The sequence below is a fragment of the Eurosta solidaginis genome, chromosome 4 (assembly GCF_040869045.1).
Source record: "Eurosta solidaginis isolate ZX-2024a chromosome 4, ASM4086904v1, whole genome shotgun sequence".
In the NCBI taxonomy this organism is placed as follows: Eukaryota; Metazoa; Arthropoda; class Insecta; order Diptera; family Tephritidae; genus Eurosta; species Eurosta solidaginis.
In genome coordinates this window covers 143148779-143174455 of record NC_090322.1, presented here as the reverse complement: position 1 = coordinate 143174455, position 25677 = coordinate 143148779, and the positions used below count along the sequence as shown (strand labels likewise).

Here is a 25677-nt window from a genome sequence, read left to right as displayed (position 1 = left end):
ATTTTAGCGCACCTGCTTAAATTTCACAACTCCAAAAACTAACTGCAAGCTTGATACACAAACTCATTCTCACAATTTCATATAGAAATTAAACGTAGTTGTAGTTTTACATGCACTCACTTCTACGTGACTTGTTGTTTTATGTGACTTTCTTTTTTAATTCTTCACTATTTTGCTGGTTCGTTAGCCACAATTATTTGGTTATTGTACGACAAAATATTTTCTTCAAATTATGAATTTATTTATATGTACAAGTCTGCCTTAGTTGTAAGAAAAGACAATAATAATAAGAAATGAGGCAAAGATACTTTACGTCAATTCTTGTTTTATTATAGAATTGATAGATGAACATGATTTTGTAATTTTGTATTACAATAGTTATTGTTGCAATTGCACAAAGTTAGAGAATATCTTAGCTTTCTAATCTAGATTATTTAAGTCGGTAAATTAATTGAATTTAAACGGCCCAATGACCTCCAAAGTTTTAATAAATACAGTTCGAAGTAGCGCGTAAGGGGAATTTCGATGAAAGGAGACAACTTAACTTCATGTAATATTTTTATTTTGCTCTGAGCAATGTTGGGCACAGTGCAAATCGTCACTATAACTTAAACTTTGTGAATATTTTGCATGTGTCTTCCCTCAAGTTATTTCCAGAACTTATCAGGCAGTCTTGCTTATGTGATTTCGAGATTATTTTGGGGCTCCCCATGACTCCGGGGGTCATTTGAGGATCATTCGCGGGGCATTTGGGGGTCACTTCGGGATGATTTGCCTACGTGTCAGAAGGCTCATTCTCATATTTTTTGCTATAACTTCTATTTAGATGTTATTATTGTAACGATCTTCGGCGCACTACTTCATCTCGCTATAAGAAAGGCTTCCACTGAAAATAGTCCTAATCAGTTATAACCACGCGTTATTTTTTTATATCACAAATGTTTCCCACAAATAATATTCTTCGATTTTTCAAGCCCGATAAAGCAATTATCTTTAAGTTAGATATTTAGACCTAGTATATATAACGAGATTATCTTCATTTTCTTACTTAACTCCAATTCGCTAATTAAATAACTAGATTTCCCATTTACACTTTTTCGTTCGATAATCGGTAATTATGAACAAATTTTAGAGATTCCCACAGAAAAAGTACCACCTCTAGAGTGTAATCTCCAATTGGAATCACGAAATAAAAGAGAAAGTGAAAATTTGACAGATAAAAATCTAGTTTCTAGGAAAATAACGTTATTCGGTTTATGTTCACGCCCACTTTCTACATAGTAATATCAACATACGAATTTAATATATATAAAGCGTGATATCTCTGTAACACTGTATGGAAGTGTGAGTAACATAATTTTTTTTTTAAGAACACAACAAAAAACTGGCACAAAGTTTTACATTTTGCGATGCCACGAAGTCAGTTTCAGAGATATAAAAAAAGATTTGGTGTAGGTATAAAACTGGACTTTATTCTTCCAATTGAGCTGTTTTACGTAAAAATGGATCAAAGGTAAGATCCCTTTCTTGCACCCACTCAATTCTTACTCGAGTTATCGTGTCAACGGACGGGCGAACATGACCCAGGCAAAATCCAGTTTATTCCTTTTCTCATAACATACAGCCGTTATCCAATCCAAGTTGTAGCAAACTTGTGTACAAATACACGCAAGGTATACAAATAAGAAGAGTACAGTTGCTGACTAAATTAAATGATCAATTATACCAGAATGCTGCCTTCTTTGCTGGTTTCTCTTAACATTCTGCTAACAAATATTTTATGCCGTTACACCTTTGTTGTTGGCCACAATAAACCGGACAAAATTTAACAATATACCAAACAATACATTTCACAATTTCAAAAGTTCATATGGCACCTAAAGAAAGATGAGGGAAATAGTGAAATCGCTTGTAACAAATTAGAAAATTTAATTCGCAGTTGGCTACATTAAGACCTTAATGATCCACATTAATTTATTTTTTCATTAATTTCATGATTTTATTTAGTATTGTAATAACAATAATAATAACATACGTATTATTTATGTGTGAAGTGATTTGTAAAGCTTTCAATTAGATACGAAGAGATGCTTATACGCTTTTGGTGATGATGTTTATTCTATACTTTAAGTAAACCTTTACTTTACTTACATTAATCCCTGAGACATATTTATAAGTGACTTATGCATGTTATAACTAAGAATAGTATGACCCCACATGTTTATTTTCAAGGTGAACATGATGAGCATTTTACATTAGGACGTGGCACCTGATAATAATACTAGATGTGGATCCCCCCCTTGAAACTTAAACCCTGCACCTTCTGTATGGTTACAAGAAGACTCATCACGAAGACACGAAGGCAATTTATATCACTAAATATTACAACAACAAAAAACTATTAAATAGGAAGGCGTACTACTGTCACTTCTTCACGGGTATCACAAAAAAATTTTAGAAAATTGAAATAAATTCTGACGCCATAGAATTTGCATAGTACCCATTTCATACATGGTGTTAATGAAATAATTAGTCAAGTTTTCTACATAGAAGCCCTTATTGAACTGATTACCAAATACAAATTAATAAATAAATTGTATCGTATAGGATCTAAAATCCGTACAAAAATGTTCACGCAATGGTTCTCCATTATAATCAAAATAAGTAAAGGTGTGTAAGTTCGGGTGTAACCGAACATTATATACTCAGGGTGAGCTTCAATTGTACACTTCGCGTTTCGCCCCGTTTAAACAAATGTCTCCCCATTTCCCCTTACAATAAAACTTGATAAGTGAAATATCATTGATTCAAAACTATTTTTTGCTAAGTTGGAGCTTATTATTCTAGTCTACGACCCTTTTAAACTCGTTTTATATCTAAGTTGCCGTGGTCTTTAACCGATCCCGTCCATTTTTACTAGAAATATTTTCTGCTATAAGGAAAATACTCGTACCCAATTTGTTACGATCCGTTAATTCTTTTTCGAGTTCTGGCTCCCGAAACATAGAAAATTGCTTAGTCATAAAAGGGGGGTGCCACGAACATTTTTTAAAATTTGAAGTTTTTCCTATTTACTATAACAATAAATAATAAATAAATCCACTTGGGAAATGAAATACCATTGACATAAAGCTCTTTTTTGCAAAGATATAGCTTATTTTATTCGTCCACGACGCTTTTAAAAATGTTTTATATAAAAGCGGGCGTGGTCCTTAACCGATTTCGTTAATTTTTCTTCAATGCATTCCTTACAGTAAAGGCAACCGCTCTGCCGAATTTTGTTACGACAGGTTTAACGATTTTTGATTTATGATTAATAATATTTGTAAAATTTATTTTTTCACAAGTGGGCGGTGCCACGCCCATTTACAAATTTTTTTTACAAATTTTAATCAAGAGTCTCAATATCAGTCCACACGTCAAATTTCAACATTCTAGGTGTTTTATTTACTAAAAAATCAGGTTTTTTGTGTTTTCCAAAATGTTTTCTATATAAAAAGTGGGTGTGGTTATCATCCGATTTCGCTCATTTTCAATACCAATCTATTCTGGGTTCAGATAAACTCGTGTACCAAATTTGGTGGCAATATCTCAATATTTACTCAAGTTATCGTGTTAACGGACAGACGTACATGGCTCAATCAAATTTTTTTTCCACATTGATGATTTTGATATATGGAAGTCTATATCTATCTCGATTCCTTTATACCTGTACAACCGACCGTTATCCAACCAAAGCTAATATACTCTGTGTGCAAAGCACGCTGAGTATAAAAATGTTGGAATTTGGATATTCCAAGCTCAGTTCAAAGTTGATAACAAAATCCTAACCGTAGTTGCACATCTTTTACCAGCATTAAATTGAGCTGCAATGAATGAGCATTTTCGCCATTTTTTCCTCATTTGATGGCAAGCATTGTTGTCTGCGGCCGCCGTGGTGCGACGGTAGCATGCTCCGCCTACCACACCACAGATCTTAGATTGACGCCCCGGGCAAAGCAACATCAAAATTTAAAAAAAAAAATTTCAATTAGAAGAAAATTTGTCTAAGCCGGGTCGCCCCTCGGCAGTGTTTGACAAGCACTCCGAATGTATTTCTGCCATGAAAAGCTCTCGGTGAAAACTCATCTGCCTTGCAGAAAGGAGCACGACACAAATTGGAAAAGAAGCTCGGCGTAAAATCTCATCGAGAGATCATCGCGCCCTGCATTTATTTACTTATATTTAATTAACGAGACATGCTCACATTGCTTTATACAATTATTTTTGTTATTATTACAGAAATATTACAAAGTTAACAAACGGCGATGGTTACTAGGACTTGTTTCTGAATTTCAATTCTTCATCAGCTAGCTTCTCGGGAGCTGAGTATTGAACTCGAAATCTCCAACAATCATCTTTTATACTAGTGTAAAGAACGATGCCTTTATCCACTTAGCCACGTGAATGCCCCAATGCTCGCTTTGTAATTGGTTTCTAAGTGTTGCCTTCTTGTTGATATTCTTTTATTCACCATTTAGGTACATACCTATTCTATATGCTTTTTTTTAATCCTAATTGCGTGGAATAATTATAGGCGCACTCCAAGAGCTTAGTAACATTGGGTTTATAGCATTGCTTTTATCAGCAGTACTTCCGCTGTTCACTATTATATCAATATTATTATCTCATATTGCTTTATACAATTGATACTCGTCAAATACAACCGATTGTTTGCATAAAACGGTCATCGACAAATCTTTCTTATATTGATTGCAATTTTGTATTTCAGACTAATAGAATATATGTATCAGTTAAATCTATTCTCTATATAAAATGTATCTTATACAACCGATTGTTCAAATAATAATAATTTTTGAAATATGATCAAATTATTGTTCAGCTCCATTCACGAAAGGTAGAGCCGAACACAGTCCCGTTTTTACTTATTTAAATTAAATTAAATGCTATCAAAATAATTAAAGTAAATTTTTATGTTTGAACAATCAGTTCCATTGGGACTATACTATATATAGAGCAGGAATTTAGGTGATGTGATCAACACATTTTCAATCATTGGAAAAAAGTATATCAGTACTTAATAGTAAATTCTTCTCACGGCGATAGTACTCTTAATGTGAGACAAAATATGATCGAAATTTAAATAAAACAATTACAATAAACAAAAACGGTTAGCAATAAATTACTAACGTACTATAAAAATACGTGTAAACATTGACCTAATTGATGAATAGAAAATCAAAAGAATAGTAGCTAGTAAATCAGGCACAAATAAATACATAAATGAAAGAGGCTTACAACGAGAAAACAAAACAAAAACATTGAATTAGAAACATTGATAAAAAACTTAATCAAAAATAATTGAAGCGTTAACCGTTTTGCAGTGTGCACATACATAAATAAAAAGCCAGTTTTGTGGACAATTTAAATATACTATAGTACGTGATTTATATGTTTATGGTGTTTTTTTTTAGATTTTATACACTCAATTATGGATAGAGTCCCAAATTCTGTTCTTCGTTAGCCTTATGCATAAAGGCCCTAACCAATAAATTTAAAAAATTACAGGCGAAACAAAAACACTTTATTTTCACATTCGCTAAATGTAGATGGGGATTTTTAAACGCGCTATATCTTTGTTGTTGTTGATTGCAACACTTCAAAATTTTTACTGTGGGCATATTTTAATATACATATCATGCCAAACTCTGGCCCTTATTATGAGCATATTTCGATTTTCGATCTGAGGTGACTATCGAAAATCGAATATCAAATTCGTATTATGACAGTGCATCGCTGTCGGAATTTTCATTATGTATCTAATTTAGAATCGAATAGAACTTTGTTGTCGACGTTGCATGGTGGGGTATTTGAACAATCCAGCTGGCCAAAATTAAAACAGCAGTTATTTCTTTTCAAAAAGTAGTTGTCTCATTTCATTGTTATGAAAGGAAATTTTTGACAGTAAATTCACGGTGTTTCGCGCAGAATTACTATGGATTGGGCCCCCCGGTTTCGGATGGACCTGTTATAATTTTTTGGCATTACATGAGATATGTCAATATGGGTATCAAACGAAAGCTGTTTTACTCCGCATTTCTATTGACGTTTTTAAGTAGGATGGCCGCTTAGGGTTGCCACCTCACCTTCTTTATTATATAAACGGCTTAACCGATTTGAATCAAATTTGGTACATCGATATAGTATTACATTTTAAGACTATTCACCTAGGTGTTGCCACTAAGGATGTATTCACAAGATTGCCACCTTTTTAAAGTTAAAAAATTACATGAGATATGCCAATAAGGGTATCAAAGGAAAGGTATTTCACTCCCGCTTTCCAATAAACACATTTTTAGGTAGGGTTGTCACTCATCTTATTGTAGATATATCTGAGTATATACAAAACACAACTATCGGAGAATATAAAACTGTATCACGATAACTAAAAAACATTGGTTTTCACGACAGTCTCTTACAAAACTCTCTTACACCACTCAAAAAATCGCGAGTATGCGCAGCGTTTTTGTAATTAAACTGCGAAACAAACACTAGCTTATATATTGCCAAAAAATTACTGACATGATATGCCATGAAAAAGATATATCTTTTTGTTTGCAAGGTTTTTAAAAAATTTAATATTGAAAAGTCGTGGTATTACAAGTAGAATATCTCAGTTAAAACATGCGGTATATAAAATCTAAAATACGAATTAAAACACATTTACCTGTTCTAAAAGAAGATATAAATTAAGGCTAAACAGGTGAACAAATATTTGGTTAGAAGGGTATATTGTTTTTTAATCCAAACTCCAAATCCATCGAACTGCACACAATTTTTATAAAACTTTAGATGTGCGCGGTTGGCTCCATTGACATTGCAGATGAGCTTTGGGGTATGTATACTATTCAGTGGACATCCAGGAACACCAGGGAATTAATTAAAACAAAATTGGAATATTTAGAAAAATCGACTTTTGGCCAGCTAAATTTATGAGATATCCCACCGTGCGCTGTATCGAATTGAGAGAAAATTGTTAAAATGAAAGTTTTTTGTATTTATCTGCTACTTTAATTTTCAAATATTTGAATTTATTTTATATGGGTACAAAGTCGTGAGTACAAAGCAAGAGTTTGAAGTACAGCTGGTTTTCGATTCGATTTTTAATCAATCGGTATTTTTTTAAGGAATGAATAATGCAATTTTTTTTAGAATCGTTTGTGGTTTTTTGCCTTCGAAATTTTGATCATCTTACAATAACAATAGGTACAACTTCATATTTATTGATAAAAACGTACAGAAGATATGTTTTTTAAATTTTTTTTTTTTCTAAATTTAGCTTTATTGGCGGATATTCGCAGTATTAACAAACTAGTTTTTCACTTTTCAAAAACCTCGACATAAGGAGAAAGATGAAGAAATTTTATCATCACCATCAATTGAAGCTTAGCGGCTGAGGAGAATTTGACATTGGGTTACAAGTCTGGCCAGCTGCCCCTGTTTGAACATAACTGATACAAATTGCGAACAAAAGGAGAGATCAAGTCTTCCTGGCGGAGGTCTCACCCCTCGTCTGTTTCCAAATACGGGTGCAGATAGGAATACTATCTGTGCCTAAACGTCTACTGCATTCCCATAACATAACTCAGCGGTTGGCATCACGAACTATATAATTGGAAACATCCCTCAGCCGTTTTCTACCCCTGGCTAGTTCCATCAAGCTTTCCTCTTCATCTCAAGAATATTCAAACCAAAATTCCGCGGTAGTCATACTTTTATTTACATTTTTGGCACTCAATAACTAATTTTGCTTTTTTTTCGTTTGACAGCTGATTGAAATGTGCTATTGTGAACGTCAAAACTTATCGAAGTTATCGAATGAGAATGACAACTCGTTCGATCACGGCCCGTATTAAAGTCCGTGCACACTAGGCGACGCGACACGTACCGACAAAATATTCTTTGCATGTATTCTTATGGAACCATGCACACTTAGCGACAGTCGGGCGACACGACACGACCAAGTTGGCCAATTAGGCAAAAATTCCGCGAATATTTTGTGGAACGTGTCGGTATATGTCGCGTCGCCTAGTGTGCACGAACTTTACGTGTTACGATCAGTAACAGCAAACAATTTTCAATCAAACGATAACTTATGCAACTGCAAAACAATTTCTAAAAATTATAATAACACTTGTCGCTAGTTCTCTAATCCGATCCACCATTTCAGAGCTATTGTGATTTAAAAAATACGGGCCCAGCTCTTTCGACCTCAGTGGAATATCGAATTTGTCTCATAATATGGGCTTCTGTGAAAAACGCCTTTTCAAAAAATCCGTTGATTAAGGCCTTTGTGAATTAAACTAAAGAAATATTCTATATAAACTTTGCATAAGTTAATAAATGAATTCATGATAAAGTAAAAGAAAAACAAAAAATCAAATTTTGTCAAACTCATAAAAGCTCTGAACAAAATAATTAAAACAATAAACACATACTAAAACAAAAGCAAAGTACATAAATTACGTGAATATAAAACAAACCGCGTATTATTAGTACTTACCCAAGAATTATCTCTGAAATGTGACATTTTTGCGGTGAACAGTGCGGGTATCCACTTGAAATCTGTTTCTATGATGGTGGCGATTTTGCGTTGCTTTCGTTTACTGCGTAATTTTGATTGCAAGTTCGCATAGAGTTTTGAAAAAATTTCAATATGCACATGAAATGCACAAACGATATTTTAAATTTTTTATTTTATTTTTGTTTTTGTTTGCAATTCGCTAATGCACTTTCAAAACCGGTTATGCTAATTTGTTGTAAAATTTATTGTATAGAAGCATTTGCTTACTATGAAAAAATAAAAAATGTACGCCATGTAAATGCATATATTACAAACAGATAAAAAGGTATTGCATAACACATTGATTTCATCATAAATACATGCATTTGGCAGCTTCAGCGTGAACTTGATTTAGATTTTAGGATTTAGATTTCGATTTTAGATGTGACATTTTCTTTTTTTTTACTTAATTTTTCTTAATTTTAGTCACTTTTGTGCAGTTTTACTCTTAAAGCCGCGACGCATAAGCAGATTTTCATATAGATGCGTTTTACTCAATCTTATGCATTATGAGTAGATTGCACGTATTTTTATGGAGAACGGTAGATTGAGCGACACTGGTGCCATCTGACATGGAAAACTAGCCAAGCAAAGCATAAAAAGAAGAATTTGACATTTACTTTGGCTAATGGTGCTGGCACACTTTGCAAATGAAATTATTTTTGCCACTCGTTGCGAACATTTATAACATTTTTCGCAATTAAAAACTGCAATATAACAAATGAATACGACACAAAATATGTTAGAAAGTATATTTCTAGTAAAGTGGTACTGTTTACAACAGTGATTCGCGAAATTTTGTATGTGAATGGGCAAGGTGAACTAAACTTTAATTGCCAAGTCTGAAGCTCCTTCATATTTATGAACGAAAGGTCTTGGTCGATTGTGGCGATGGTACTGGAATGCATAAGCTTGTGTTAAACGCATCTATATAAAAAATGTCATTGTGCCGCGGCCTGTAAAATAAAAAACATTTGTATACCCAGCTGTAGTAAGTAGTAGGTATTACACAGGATACTCTAACGTTGCTTTATAATGGTATATTGATATATACACCTTCGGCGGTGCGTCCGTTCATTTAGCGCGGTATCTAGACCCTAAGAAAACGCTACATTCCCCTTGTTAGCTAAAGCTTGCATTTTTAACACCTTTATATAAGCTTCACCTGTATGTTTGTATGTAACCGACTCCTTCGGACTTGATTTTGACCCACTTCAAACTGCGAGCGTCAATTCAAACAGCTAAAGAATAATCAAACCGAACCACAGACAGAAATCATATGAAAAGTACTATTACATACTGCCCCCAGCGGGTTAGGGCGTTTAGAATATACCCGCGGCAGGTTTGCCTGTTGCAAGAGGCGCCTAAAATACCAAATTGAATCAAGAGGCTGCCAGCGCAATATATAGATTCTTGAACCCAATTGTTAACCTCATCTATCCGTGGCGAAACTTTTTTCTTTAACAGCCGAAGCTCTGGAGACCCTAAGTTCCGCATGAATCTAAGAAGTGGGAGGGCGAGATGCCCTAGAAGATTTCATGCCGGAACGGCAAAGGGCCATCAACAGCGATAACATTCCCCAAGGCCTTCGGCGAGTGTCCTTATCGCTACAACAAGAAAAACGACAACCATATGTCCCAGTTGTACATTGATTGCATTCCAAAATATAACCACCTTAAAAACTATTGTATGCATGCATTTATTTTACCTGAACGTTAAGGCCGCATACGACTACGAAATTTGGGCAAACACACTAGGGGGAAATTATCGTTGTAAGCTTCTAACAGGTGAAAAGCAAACAGCAGCTCAGAGTAGCCTCCGCTTATCGCACTTTTTCAGGACCAACCTAACAAGTTATTGCCGGTAAAAAAAACCCTGGAAGCAAGAAGGTTATTGGAAAAAGAGTAAAGAGATTACGGAAGAAATGTACAGGATGTGGCAAAAACGATGTCAAAACAAGTAAGGAAGGTTAAGTGCGGGTGTAACCGAACATTACATACTCAGTTGAGAGCTATGGTGACGGCATAAGGGAAAATAAAATGTAGGAAATTGAACCGAGGGAAACCCTGGAATGTGTCTGTATGACATGTGTATCAAATGAAAGGCATTAAAGAGTATTTTATGAGGGAGTGGGCCATAGTTCTATAGGTGGACGCCATTTAGGGATATAGCCATAAAGGTGGATCAGGGTTGACTCTAGAATGCGTTTGTACGATATGGGTATCAAATGAAAGCTGTTAATGAGTATTTTAAAATGGAGGAATCCTTAGTTCCATAGGTGGACGCCGTTTCGAGATATCGCCATAAAGGTGGACCAAGGGTGACCCTAGAATTTGTTTGTACAATATGGGTATCAAAAGAAAGGTGTTAATGAGCATTTTAAAAGGGAGTAATCCTTAGTTCCATAGGTGGACGCCGTTTCGAAATATCGCCATAAAGGTGGACCAGGGGTGACTCTAGAATGTGTTTGTACGATATGGGTATCAAATGAAAGGTGTTAATGAGTATTTTAAAAGGGAGTGTGCCTTAGTTCTATAGGTGGACGCCTTTTCGAGGTATCGCAATAAAGGTGGACCAGGGGTGACTCTAGACTTTGTTTGCACGATATGGGTATCAAATGAAAGGCGTTAATGCATATTTTTAAAAGGGAGTGGGCCTTAGTTCTATAGTTTTCGAGATATCGCCATAAAGGTGGACCAGGGGTGACTCTAGAATGAGTTTGTACGATATGGGTATCAAATTAAAGGTATTAATGAGAGTTTCAAAAGGGAGTGGTGGTAGTTGTATATGTGAAGGCGTTTTCCAGATATCGACCAAAATGTGGACCAGGGTGACCCAGAACATCATCTGCTGGATACCACTAATTTATTTATATATGTAATACCTGCCAAGATTTTAAGTGTTTTTTATTTCGCCCTGCAGAAATTTTTCATTTTCTTCTACTTAATATGGTGTCACACCCATTTTACAAAATTGTTTTCTAAAGTTATATTTTGCGTCAATAAACAAATCCAAATACCATGTTTCATCCCTTTTTTCGTATTTGGTATAGAATTATGGCATTTTTTTCATTGTTCGTAATTTTCGATATCGAAAAAGTGGGCGTGGTCATATTTGGATTTCGTTCATTTTTCATACCAAGATAAAGTGAGTTCAAGTAAGCACGTGAACTAAGTTCATTAAAGATATGTCGATTTTTGCTCAAGTTATCGTGTTAACGGCCATGCGGAAGGACAGACGGACGACTGTGTATAAAAACTGGGAGTGGCATCAACCGATTTCGCCCATTTTCACAGAAAACAGTTAACGTCATAAAATCTATGCCTTTACCAAATTTCAAAGGATTGGTTAATTTTTGTTCGAGTTATGGCGTTAAAAGTATCCTAGACAAATTAAATGAAAAAGGGCGGAGCCACGCCCATTTTGAAATTTTCTTTTATTTTTGTATTTTGTTGCACCATATCATTACTGGAGTTGAATGTTGACATAATTTACTTATATACGGTAAAGATATTAAATTTTTTGTTAAAATTTTACTTTAAAAAAAAATTTTTGTTTCAAGTGGGCGTGGTCCTTCTCCGATTTTGCTAATTTTTATGAAGCGTACATATAGTAATAGGAGTAACGTTCCTGCCAAATTTCATAATGATATCTTCAACGACTGCCAAATTACAGCTTGCAAAAGTTTTAAATTACCTTCTTTTAAAAGTAGGCAGTGCCACGCCCATTGTCCAAAATTTTACTAATTTTCTATTCTGCGTCATAAGTTCAATTCATCAACCAAGTTTCGTCGCTGTATCGGTCTTTTGTAATGAATTATCGCACTTTTTCGGTTTTTCGAAATTTTCGATATCGAAAAAGTGGGCGTGGTTATAGTCCGATATCGTTCATTTTAAATAGCGATCTGAGATGAGTGCTCAGGAACCTACATACCAAATTTCATCAAGCTACCTCAAAATTTACTCAAGTTATCGTGTTAACGGGCGGACGGACGGACGGACGGACGGACGGACATGGCTCAATCAAATTTTTTTTCGATCCTGATTATTTTGATATATGGAAGTCTATATCTATCTCGATTCCTTTATATATGTACAACCAACCGTTATCCAATCAAACTTAATATACTCTGTGAGCTCTGCTCAACTGAGTATAAAGAGGGTTTCAAATATCCAAAGCACGCCTACAACCTGTCTTTGTCCACTTTCGTCATTTCCGAAAAATTGGAAAATGAGGAGGATAGTGCCACTTCTAAAGCCAGGTAAACGAGCTAACGTAAAAAAACATATCGTCCATTATCTTTCCAATCGTCAGTAGACAAAACACTCTAAGTCATTCTGCTCCCCTATTTTAGCGCAAACCTGCGACTTGCAAATCACTACACAGATAAAATGCGGATTGAACCACGAACTCCACCACAGAACAGTACATGTATCGCTGGCTTTTGTGATCGGTGCAATTCAGGAAAGTAACATCTAAGCTATTGTTTAATATCTATATAGGAAATCTCCCTTCGCCACTTGAATGAGTTACCATTGTATCCTACGTCGCTGAGTGCACGATAATGGCAACGTGTCCCGACCCACCCATTGATGAGCTATGCAATAAACGATCATGACCCTGGTCTCTCCAGTTTCTTCGCCACTAAACCAATGTCGATCATTTTGGACATCCACGTCGATGGCATTACGTTACAGACTGTCTTACATCCAAAAATACTGGGTGTAACGTTCGATCAGGATCTACACTTTGGCGCGCATGCATCTACAATTGTACTTGAAATCCAGAGCACTAACAAAATCCTCGAATCACTTGCCGGCAGCACTTGGGGTAAAGATAAATAAACGCTAATTACCATTTATAAAGTAATTTGCAGGCCGGTTGCATATTACGCGTCACAATATGTTCGCCGAATTTAAGGGATACACGCTGGAATAAGCTACAGGGCTGTCGAAACACCGCTGTCAGAACTGCTAGGGGTTGTGTTCTTAGGTCCCCAAAACAACATATACACAGTGAGGCGCAGTGCTCCCTATAAGGGAGAGAATGAAATGGTGAACACACAGTTTCTGTTGAATACGCAACCTGGCCATCGCAACAGACATCTGAATGAAAAGGCCCCGTCTCCCAGGGACTTAAGAAGTCATCTCCGCAAGCACTATGAGGAAAAACGGCACCTGAGAAGAAGCACAAAGAAGTCCTCAGTGATATCCACAAAAAGGCGTCGGACTCCTATGCCAGGAATTTTCCGTTCTTAAAGTCAGGCTCAACTTCGATCTCGATACTCTTCTGAACTTAGACTTTCTCTTACTAGTATGATTTGATTTCATTTGAGTTCTATCTCTACAAAATGTTTTATTATATTTAACTAATCTTTTTTTTAATTGAATATTTGTAGTATGAAATCATTCGTTTACGTCCCATCCATATAAAAGTGCACATTTCTATGTACTACGTATGTATATGTATGCATGTGTATGTATTTTAGTATCTCACACGTTTGTACTCGTGAACTTTACACATTTCACTACTACCATTAGTAATGTTGTTGTTATTGTTCCTGAATATGTTCATAACTGAGAAACACCTGTAGCGCTAAAAAATCAAAACATGTATACATACATATGTTGAATATGTATACACAATATATATTTACTTATATGTGTTGATGTATGTATGTATGTATGTAGAAATGTGTTCATACAACATTCACCTATTCATAATTATAATAACAAATTTGTTGCTACTTTATATACCAGCTAACAATTGTTGTAATTGTGTGTACATACAAATAAAAATATCTATAACTTATTAGGGGGACTCATGTAACCGTATAAATGCCTTATAAAGTGTGTAAACGTATAAATTTATCTAGTTTACGCACGAGCTGTCAAATTTTGTATGAAAAATCATTTACACAATTTGTATAAATTTACGCGCACATTTCATTGTGTAAACGCGGTAAACTCAAAGCAATGCAACCTTGCAGACATTACAGCAGGCATTTTCATCAAAAATCTCCAACATCAGCAAGTAAATGCGTTTTAGTTTTGATTTTTCACTTAGTCTTGGCATTTTTTAATTTGTATAACAATCAAAAAATGTTGTTCGGCAATAATACAGCTGATAAACAATTAAGTTTATCAAGAGTATTACTAGGTGCGTTCATATAACAGCGTGTGTAAATGGATATAATTTTACACCTTATAAGTTTATATGCTATCATGAGTCCCCCTATTGTTTTGGTGGTTTCGCTTATGGCACTCGTATTTAGTGTGACGTGATTTGATGTGCTGCCTGTTTGTTGCTTTGCCGACGGCAGCATTCAGTCATGTATTCAACCCAAAACAACAACATTATCAACCATTGTAATTGGCTTCATATCATCACTACTATTTCATGTATCATTATTGTTCAATGAAGGGCAGTGAGGTGCGACAGTCAAAGTTTGCTACAAATACAAGTTTTGTTTTTGTATTTATGCACCCACAGATGGTCACTTTGCAACTCAACCAAACTTATTGTAAACTCAGATATTGGACCAATAATGCAGTTTAATTCAAAATTTAACTAAATGTTTATTACACGTCCACTCTTTCTGCTAATCAGTGAAATTTTTTGAAAATTTAATTCTATATCTGAAGCCGTATGCAATACCTAATTAAATAACACAAAACTGTAATACAGTAATCATCAAAAATAAGACTCCAAAGTGTAGGGCATATCCATGGAATCACCCAATAAGGTATCTATTTTAAATATAACTAGGCTTAAATAATAAAGATAACCATATTTATGAACATTACTACATCTGGAAGCTGGATCTCGAATCCAGATCCCAGTTTTCATGGAGAAACTATTGAAGTATTTGTAAAGTATTACGATCAAGTGGAAGCCTATACATATTGAGCAGAGAACTCTCTGGGACACCTTGAAATCGTTTGAGGAAGTTATTCTTGGTTCTAATACTGATTCCCGTTTTAAACGTCAATTAGGTAGAGAAGGGACTGTAAATACTAAAAGTGCGATCATTCAAATTCACCTGTCGTAAAAGGCGACTAAGATACCAAATTTAAATTGCCAGCGCAATGTATAGCTTCTCCAACCTAATTGGCAACCTCACCTGCCCGTAGCGAATCCTGTTTCTTTTGCAGCCGAGGCTCTGGCGACCCTAAGTTCCTCATGGATCTAGGGGGTTGGTAGGCGGGATGGCCTAGAAGGCTTCATGTGATCATAATAAATCGGAATGTACCAGATCTGCATCTGGAAAAGGGCCATCAACATCGATAACACTCCAAAACCTTCCTTATCGCTACAACAACAAGTCTAAAAGCTTATAAATGAAATAAACCTTCCTTACAATGAGTTTAACATTATTGCTGAAAACCGTCTGATAGCTATGTGTGTTTTCAAATACTAGTTCTCTAACAGGAATCATCGAGTTACTTCATGCTTGACTGTTGAGTTTTTGCCAAAACAAGGCGAAATTATTTCAGTCTCAGTTCACCGGTCTCCGTATCACCGGGTGACTTATCAGGTGCCGAGGTCAGTCTGGAATAGGGAGGACCGACCGACTTCAACTTTGGCAACATAATTAAGGCATACAATTTTGATAAAATCGAAGGAAAAGTTATTCAAACCCTGAAACTTTCATGACTTTGCGTTCGGCCTTGCTTCACTCTCTCGTCAACCAATCGGTAAAAAAAGAAATTTGTGCACTGTGATTTGTATGCGAGTATGAACAGCCACATTGGTTGGTGTGCTATATATATATATATATATATATATATATATATATATATATATATAGGGCTGGCTTCTCTCGCAGAAATACACTCGGAGTGCTTGCCAAACACTGCCGAGGTGCGACCGTGCTTAGAAAAATTGTCTTCTAATTGAAAAAACTTGTTTCTAAAATTTTGATATTGCTTTCTATGTTTCTATGAAGTTTAGAATAGGCTTTTCTACTTAAAACGTGTGAAACTTAAAAACCTTTATATTTTACGTAATTCCCTGTTTATAACTAGCAACATGCATTGCTTCTGTTTGAGACACTAAATGGGATTTTCGGTAGTTCTGAATTGAGAAATTTCACCATTTTAAGACTTGAGTTAGGGGAATCTGCGCAGTAGATGTTGCTTTAAGGATTTATCAACTATTTTTACTTCCTTGATATTAGTTTCGTTTTGATGTTTGAGGTGAAGTGCAATAAATAGAATTTCGATAAAAGCTTTACTTAAGTTCGGCAATGTGCACTTCACCTTTATATTTTTCTTCCTCATACATTGAAATCTCTAGGCTATACCACCCTCCCGCCCCCTACTCCCATCAGAAACTTAGGGTCGCCATAGCATCGCCTTCTAAATATTTGTATGATACATTCATATTTGCAACAGGGTTCGCCGCGCGTAGGTGAGGTTGACAATTAGTTTGCGTAACCTGTGAGTTGTTCCGTTTATTGACACCATGAATCTCAAAATAAATAAGGCCCATGTCTCGGAGTGAAGCTCTAAGTCTCATAATGTTGCTACCACCATCGATACGGTTCTCAGATCTACGGTTTTGACCTTTTGATAGAACTTGGCGACCGCAGTAATGTGGTGATAGCATTCTCTCCTACCACAACGAATATCCTGAGTTCCGGGTAAAGCATCATCAAAAATTTAGAAACAAGGTTTGTTTTTTAGTTAGAAAAAAAAAATTGTCTAAGCTGTGTCGCCCCGCGAAAGTGATTTGCAAACATTTCGAGTATATTTCTGGCACGAAAAGCTTCTCAGGAAAACACATTTGCTTGGCAGGTGCCGTTCGGAGTCGGCATAAAACATGTGGAAGCTATATTCCCGCCAATTCTAGGAAAATTAAAAAGGAGCAAGAGGGAAATTGGTAAAGAAGGTTAAGTTAGATTAGGTTTGGTGGTAGCTGCCCTGATAAAGATAGATCACTTGGACAACACGAAGGTATGTTGTGATACCACATACACCAAAAATAACGGTGACTTAGATCTAGCTACTTAGAGAATCGCTGGGTAGCAACGATAAAGCTCCGAATGATACCGATCTAAATTTTGGATAAATCCTCAGGAGATCCAAGTGAGTCGCGACCGAAGTACTTTCGCCTAGTTCTGGCAAAAGCTGGGCAATCAAACATAAAGTGATTGGGTGATTCCACCTCATCAACCTCCACACAGCTGCAGCAGGATGGAGTTTCCAGTATATTGAGACGTACCGCATGGATACCCATGGGACAGTGCCCTGTCAAAACCCCAATGACCATTGATAGGTGAGCCTTAGTGAACCCAATTATTTCAGCAGGCCTCCTGCCATCTACTTTCGGCCAGAAAGATCTTGCTACCCTGCAAGACGTGGTGTCCACCCCACGTTTGCTGAGCTGACTCGAGGCCCAGCTATGGAGGAGCAATCCACAGGTGGCCAGCGGAATCCCGAAATCCCTACAGCCATCTTCATCCGGTTCAGTTGTACCGATGCGGGCTAAGAGACCCGCTTGACAGTTACCCGAGATATCACTATGGCCCGGGACCCAGATAATCTTAATTGTAAAATAATTCAATGCAATCGCAAGCGATTTCAGGCACTCCCAGACCACCCTCGATCGCACTGTAGTTGAGCTCAAGGCCTTGATAGCCGCTTGGCTATCAGAGTAGATGTTAAATTTCCTAACCGTAGTAGCACTGGATAGCATTTTATCCACCTCATCCTTAATCGCAGTAACTTCCGCTTGGAATACACTGCAGTGATCAGCCAACTTAAACTTGCGGCTTACATTTAGCTCTCGACAAAAGACCCCCCACCAACCTTTCCGTCCAGCTTCGACCCATCCGTGAGGAAGTTAACCGGTCCCATGCCCCAGATAATTCCTCTTCTCCACTCCTCTCTCGGTGGAATGACTGGGGTGAAGGTTGTATAGGGAGCAGTTGTCGGCATACAATAGTCCGTTCTGTCCGGGATAAAGTCGAAACTGGTAAGAAGGCTAGAGTGTTCGATGTCAGAAAGCCCATATCACGAAGCCTGACCAACGACCTTGCCGCGGCCGCCTTTCTCGCAATATCTACTGGCTATATGTTCAGCGTGACTTTCAGTGCCAAGGTAGGTAAAGAAGCTCGGCATAAATTCGGAGGTATTATCGTGCCTTAATTTTTTTTTTTTTTTTTTTATACTATTAAAATGAAAATAGACTGCGCACAGAGGAATATGAAGCATAGAAGTATCCCCCAGCGGGTTAGGGGGGGTCAGAATATACCCGCGGTAGGTATGCCTGTCGTAAGAGGCGACTAAAATACCAGATTCAAGGGGCTGTGTAGCGCAACCCTGCAGGTTGCCAGCGCAACATATAGCTTCAACAAACCCAATTGTCAACCTCACCTATCCGCGGCGAATCCTGTTTCACTAACAGACGAGGCTCTGGCGACCCTAAGCTCCTTATGGAACTTTGGGTTGGGGAGGGAGGGGATGGCCTGAAGGTTTAATGTGGCCACATAAATCGTTCCCGAGATGGTCGGGCCAGCACCTTAATGGTGCTGTGGTACCGGAGCGTACCGGATCTGTATCCGGCAAAGGACCATCACAGCGATAACACTCCCCAAAGCCTTCGGGGAGCAACCTTATCGCTACAACAACAACAAGCATAGAAGTATTATTTATTACAATAAACACTCTAAAAACTACTCAATGCCAATATATTATCAACTACATGAACATGAAGTTTTTCTAAATTTTTTAACTTTGATTCTTGTTCTACTCAACGCGACCAATGTATAAGAAAAATATAGTGACTCTCTAGGTTTTTTTAGTGGCACGAGGTGTTTTGGCTATTCCCACTGCACAAGCGAAACAACGCAACATGCCCATGCATGTTGCGCGCACACACACACACATGTGATAGTGCTAAACATGAGATACAGTTTTCGAATGCCTGCGAGCTGATTTTTGGCATTAGCAGTTACAACAACAAACAAATCAAGTTAATATGTATGTTGTGACGTTTAAAATTTTTCCCAAAAGCTACGCAAACGCACCGTGAACAAAATGGTAAATTAGCAGACAACCAGTGTTGCCAGGTTAGCCTTTTCGAGGCTAGATTTAGCCTTTTGTTTTTGCCTTTAGCCTCGAAATTTTGGGTTTAGCTTCGTGACTTTTTTCTAGCCTTTTTTAATCCGAATGTATTTTTAATAATTTCTAAAATAAAATAATTTCAATAGTTCCTGTGAACACCTAATACCTAATAATATGAGTTCTCTACAAAAGATTAATTCTTTTTTTGCTGAAAATTCGTTGAAAGTTTCAAAGCCAGATGTATTTTCTTACTTTGAAAAAGAGAAGTATAGTTATTCTTCAAGTCAAAGGCTTAATAGAGCTGCAATGGCGAAAACTTATGTATAACTGTACAATGGAAAAATGTACACTCCACCATGGAATTTTGGTCGGAAGTCCGAGAACATAAAAATGCATTAAACGAACCACCTTTAAAGAATCTGTATCCTTTTACAATGTTAGTTGGGTTAAATACCAAAAAAAAAAATCTGTTAAATTACGATTTCATCATCTGTAATGAATTCCGAACAATAATTCCTCGTGAATTCATGTAGACAATTTGCACGTATATATGTATATACCTACGTTTGTTCACAAGCAGAAAACCCCACTGATGTGTATCACCCCCAAAGCGAGGTATGGACAGGGGCGGATACAGATCTCCAGATGAGGGGGAGGCGATCATGGCCGAAAGCTCAAAATCCATTTTGCCATGGAAGTCAGTAATATAAATTAATGATTAACTTCAGAACACCATTTTGACATAATTACAAATAAACGTATCGAATTTATCCTTAAGCACTCAAATTAGCTCAACTAATTGAAAGAATTGGAACAAAAAACAATCAAGAAATGATTTTATACAGCTCAAAGGTAGAAGCTAGTTTTTTCTGATAAGAGAGTTTCACTTGTGGCTTTAACTAAGTGGAGTTATTTTGAATCTATATCTATTGCAGCAATCAAAAAAGGAAAAAAAGAGATGAATAATTTGACTTCAGACCCCATTCTTGGAAACGAATGAACTTTTGTTTACAACGAATGAACTTTTGTTTACAATTGAATGAACAGACAGCTGATTTCGAGCCCCATTCCTGGAAACGAATTGAGAGAGAATAAAAGTTTCGTATCAGGTCATCAGTGGCTCTGATATTGCATAAATGAAACGACATATTAGGTGTGTTCCGGAACTTTTATAAAAAAAAAAATGAAGTTGGTTGGTGATATGAAGAATTTTTTTATGTTTTGCAAGGTCACCATGTTTCAACTATTTTATTCACAAACCATGTCATATCTGCGGCAATAAGCAGAAAAAGCAAAACTCACTTATTTATTATTTACCTTTTTTCGCTAGACAAGCAGACAAAAGAAGATAAGAAATATTTCATTCAATCTCAATTTTACGGAAATTAAAAAAATGCATTTCAATTTCTGGCAAATTAAGCACGCCCAATATTTATTCAGGTAGGTCTGGGGGGGCTTCGCCCCATCGCCCCCCCCCCCCCCCCCTGTATCCGCCATTGGGTGTGGAAATGAAATTTAGTTAAACACTAATGAAAATCTTTCAAACTATGAATACTGTTCCTTCACACTTTGAATGATTTAAGCAGAAAGAAAATACGGTAGTTGGCGTACTCTAGTATTTTTGTTTAAAAAAATATACGATTACAAATATATACATATGCATATAGCTAAATTTAAATTAGGGTAGGACTTACATTATCCAACGTTGTTTGCACAAACATGTTGTGAAGTTCCATATTGTTACAATATTGTTATTTTGTTTAGCTGGCTTAAATGAGTACCTATATCCAAATGTATGCTTCTCTTATTAAAGATCTTTCTTCGTATCTACTTATGAACATAGCTTTTACAGTTTTTAAATAAAATTGTGTAGTATATTTGGCGACTATAAATTGCTTAGACTTCGAGTCGTGTTGTAATCAAAGTTGTTTGCAGTTTTCTTAACTTCGCCTCAAATTGAAATATGCAAAAAAAATATTTTTTAGTTAATTTCCATTATATATCGCCTTTTTCTTTTCTTTTTTATCTGAGAAAGAGAGGGTGGAGGCGGTGATATAAGAATATGCAGTAGGCCGTCACCTTCTAAAATCGTCCACTTCTTGTCGGAACCCGCCAATTATGGTTGGTCATCCTTAATCCTCTGTAAGTATACGTGCACGTGCACCCCGTCATGATCATTGCTGTCTTGTGCTAGACGCGAGCATGCCCTATGAAACTTCTCTCCAAATTACGTGGAACGTCTTTCCACTCACACCTTGTCGCCTGGATCAATCACTTTTGCTTTTATGACGAATTGGTTGGCAGATTTATGCCAAGGAATCTTTAGACAAGCGGCGGCACTCTGCTTGATATTACAAGCGAATTGATACAGGTGCGATGTACGCTTTGATAAAAAGGAATGGAATTTTCCTTCAAATATATGCGCAGAAACGCTGCTGCGACTTTTAGCAGCCCAATTGCGGTGAGCTTTTTACACAATTTTTGATGATGGCGCACAGAACACCGGATTATAAAAAAATACAAACTTTAATGGTTTATCCAAATTATTGGTGTCCTTTCAAATAAAAAGATGTGTTTCGTCTCGATCCGCCGGTAAAAATGGCCGAGCCAAACGAATTTCGTTTCCCACCTCTATTCTCTCTTTCTCAGCTGTTTTCTTTTTTGACACAATTAAGGAACAAACTAAAAATTAAAATGCTTAATGCGCTGCTTAATATTAGCTGCTCGTTAAAACGCTTATATAACTGTTGTATTGATTTCATATCTATGGTAAATAGCCAAACTTTATACGCAGACTTGAGCTCTTCTGATTTTTCAGACGGGGAATATTTTATATAAATAATTAGTTTGTAATATTTTTTTTTTATGCAATCATTTAAAGTAATTCCATGTGCTAGTCAAGGAAAATGTGCCTGATATATTTTGAAACAAGAAGTTGTGTTTAAGTTATGTTTATAAGTTTTTATTTACAAATGTGTAAACTAAAATATAAAAAAAAAATTTATGAATTAACCAAAAAATTTCTGGCCTTTTTTTAGCTTCTTTTTTTCTAAATTTAGCTTTTTCTAGCCTTTTTTTTTGCCAATCTAGCTTCTTTTTTTTCATCACCTGGCAACACTGCAGACAACTTTAATTTTGTTGTTGCTATTGCTGTTGTATGCTGTTGCCATAACACTATGGGTGATTTTGTTAAATAAACCATTGATTTAGTTTTTGTTACTAAATAATTACAAGTAATTTAGTTAAAATTAACTGTGACTAAATTGATGTGTTGCCCAAAAGGCCGCAGGGGAGACATCAAAAATGAGAACAATTTGTTTGTTTTTCTTTCAAATTTAACCCAATTTTTATACTCAGTTGAGCAGAGCTCACGGAGCTTAGATTCTAGGACGATAACTCTTTTCTGTGAAAAAGGGCGAAATCGGTTGAAGCCACGCCCAGTTTTTATACACAGTCGACCGTCTGTCCTTCCGCTCGGCCGTTAACACGATAACTTGAGCAAAAATCGATATATCTTTACTAAACTCAGTTCACGTAGTTATCTGAACTCACTTTGTATTGGTGTAAAAAATGGCCGAAATCCGACTATGACCACGCCCACTTTTTCGATATCGAAAATTACGAAAAATGAAAAAATGCCATAATTATATACCAAATACGAAAAAGGGATGAAACATGGTAATTGGATTGCATTGTTGACGCAAAATATAACTTTGGAAAAAACTTTGTAAAATGTGTGTGACACCTACCATATTACGTAGAAGAAAATGAAGAAGTTCTGCAGGGCGAAATCAAAATCCCCTGGAATCTTGGAAGAAATACTGTTCGTGGTATTACATATATAAATAAATTAGCGGTACCCGACAGATAATGTTCTGGATCACCATGGTCCACATTTTGGTCGATATCTCGAAAACGCCTTCACGTATACAACTAAGGGCCATTCTCTTTTAAAACCCTCATTAATACCTTTAATTTGATACCCACATCCTACAAACATATTCTCGAGTCACCCCTGGTCCACGTGTATGGAGATACCTCGAAAAGGCGTTCATTTATAGAACTAAGGCCCACTCCCCTTTAAAATACTCATTAACACCTTTCATTTGATACCCATATCGTGCAAAAAAATTCTAGAGTCATCCCTGCCCCACCTTTATGGCGATATCTCGAAAAGGCGTCCACCTATAGAACTAAGGCCCATTCCCTTTTAAAATACTCATTAACAGCTTTCATTTGATACCCATATCGTACAAACAAATTCTAGAGTCACGCCTGGTCCATCTTTATGGCGATATCTCGAAAAGACGTCCACCTATAGAACTAAGGCTCACGCCCTTTTAAAATACCCATTAACACCTTTAATTTGATACCCATATCGTACAAACAAATTCTAGGGTCACCCCTGGTCAACCTTTATGGCGATATCCCTAAATGGCGTCCACCTATAGAACTATGGCCCACTCCCTTCTAAAATACCCTTTAATACCTTCCATTTGATACCCATGTCATACAAACACATTCCAGGGTTACCCTAGGTTAATTTTCCTACATGGTGATTTTCCCTTATTTTGTCTCCATAGCTCTCAGCTGAGTATGTAATGTTCGGTTACACCCGAACTTAGCCTTCCTTACTTGTTTAATTTGTTTCTTTTCAATTCACACCAAATTTTATTAGTACTTTTTGGCTTCTTTTTAAAATAGCGCAAATCGTTAACTTCTTTGAATGTAGTTTCATAGTATTTTAGATTCATTTCTAGTTTATTTTAAATATTTTTTTCCTTCTTTATGTAATTGTTATTCAATTTACTCTAAGCGCCTAACAAACACACACATACACGTCCAAGATACTCTTGTACTTCAGTTAAATATTTATTTTTACACATTTTATCATCTCCCTGCCGTTATTCATTATTTCGTAAATTTTTTCACACACTCACCAAAAAAAGGGCTTCACTTTTACTTCCGCAAAAAAAAATTAAAAATATACTCACTTATTAGCACTTGCGCAAACTTCTCTTTAATTTTTTATTTATTTTTTTTTGTTTTTTCAGCAACGATTAGCAACAACAATTTTCGCACAATTCCGTTGATTCATTCATATTACGCAAAATTTCTAGTAACAATTAAAATTGAATCACTTTGCGGTTAATGCTTTTTAACTGCTTCTAATTCTTTTACATTTTTTATTGATGTTTTGCTTTTTGTATCGTTTTCGCATTTCAACATTCGCGGACACTACAGCTATACAAACGAACCGAACGCATTGAGTATACGCGGCGTATTAACAACATAAAATGACTCCCCAACAAACTCGTGCTTGAATGCGCCAATTGGAGCCAGATCAAACATGTTCGATGGGTTTCAAAAACAAAAAAACTTAAAAAGGTTTGAAGTGCAACATGATTGCAATAAAAGCTTAATTTAAAATATATACCAACATTTGTATGTATGTATGCATGTGTATGTATGTAAGTAAAATAATTTAAGATGAGCAGCCAAAATAATAAGAAATGTTTTATTTTCAGTTTATTTGCCTCACGTTAATCATTAAAGAAAAGAGTGAAAGGAACTCAAAATCATAAAGTTATTAATATACATACCTACATGTTCGCCAAAAGTTGTATTCACTAGGGTGTGCAACTTGCGCCGAATTCTATAGCTCCTAAACTATGCGGCTGAGCACCTAGCAGCTATGCTCTGCCTTATGGAAGGGTTGATGTGTTTCCGCAAGAACTGCCAACGCCTTTAATCGTGGATGTTATGTGAATCGTGCACGTGGGGTGGTTTGCAGGGAGAAGATATATATATTCGGAAGTACTTGAACGCTGCTTTCCCTGTTCGAGCCGCCTCGGGAAGTATAGGTGATCTTACCACAGCAAGCAGCGAACGGGGGTTTTTCAACCTATTTAATAATATACCGCTGGAGCCATTCTGTTACGATTTTTGTCGTAAGAACGAGATAAAACACCATGAAGCGAAGCT

The 25677-nt window shown here is 36.2% G+C and overlaps 1 protein-coding gene across 5 annotated transcripts in view; it reads right to left on the bottom strand.

Annotated features, from left to right (window-relative positions):
• Nost (Nostrin) overlaps window positions 1-24974 on the bottom strand; it is a 388434-nt gene extending 363460 nt beyond the window's left edge. The window contains exons 1-2 of one of the 5 annotated variants that reach the window (XM_067783185.1): window positions 24633-24974; window positions 8564-8850 (exon numbers count right to left, since the gene is read on the bottom strand). In XM_067783185.1, the coding sequence (XP_067639286.1) occupies window positions 8564-8590 (27 nt within the window). In that variant the 5' untranslated portion in view covers window positions 8591-8850; window positions 24633-24974. Of the gene's footprint in view, window positions 1-8563; window positions 8875-24632 lie in introns of those variants that run through there. The other 4 variants (XM_067783187.1, XM_067783188.1, XM_067783186.1 and 1 more) reach the window with 4 other exon arrangements.
• Between the last annotated feature and the right edge of the window lie 703 nt (window positions 24975-25677).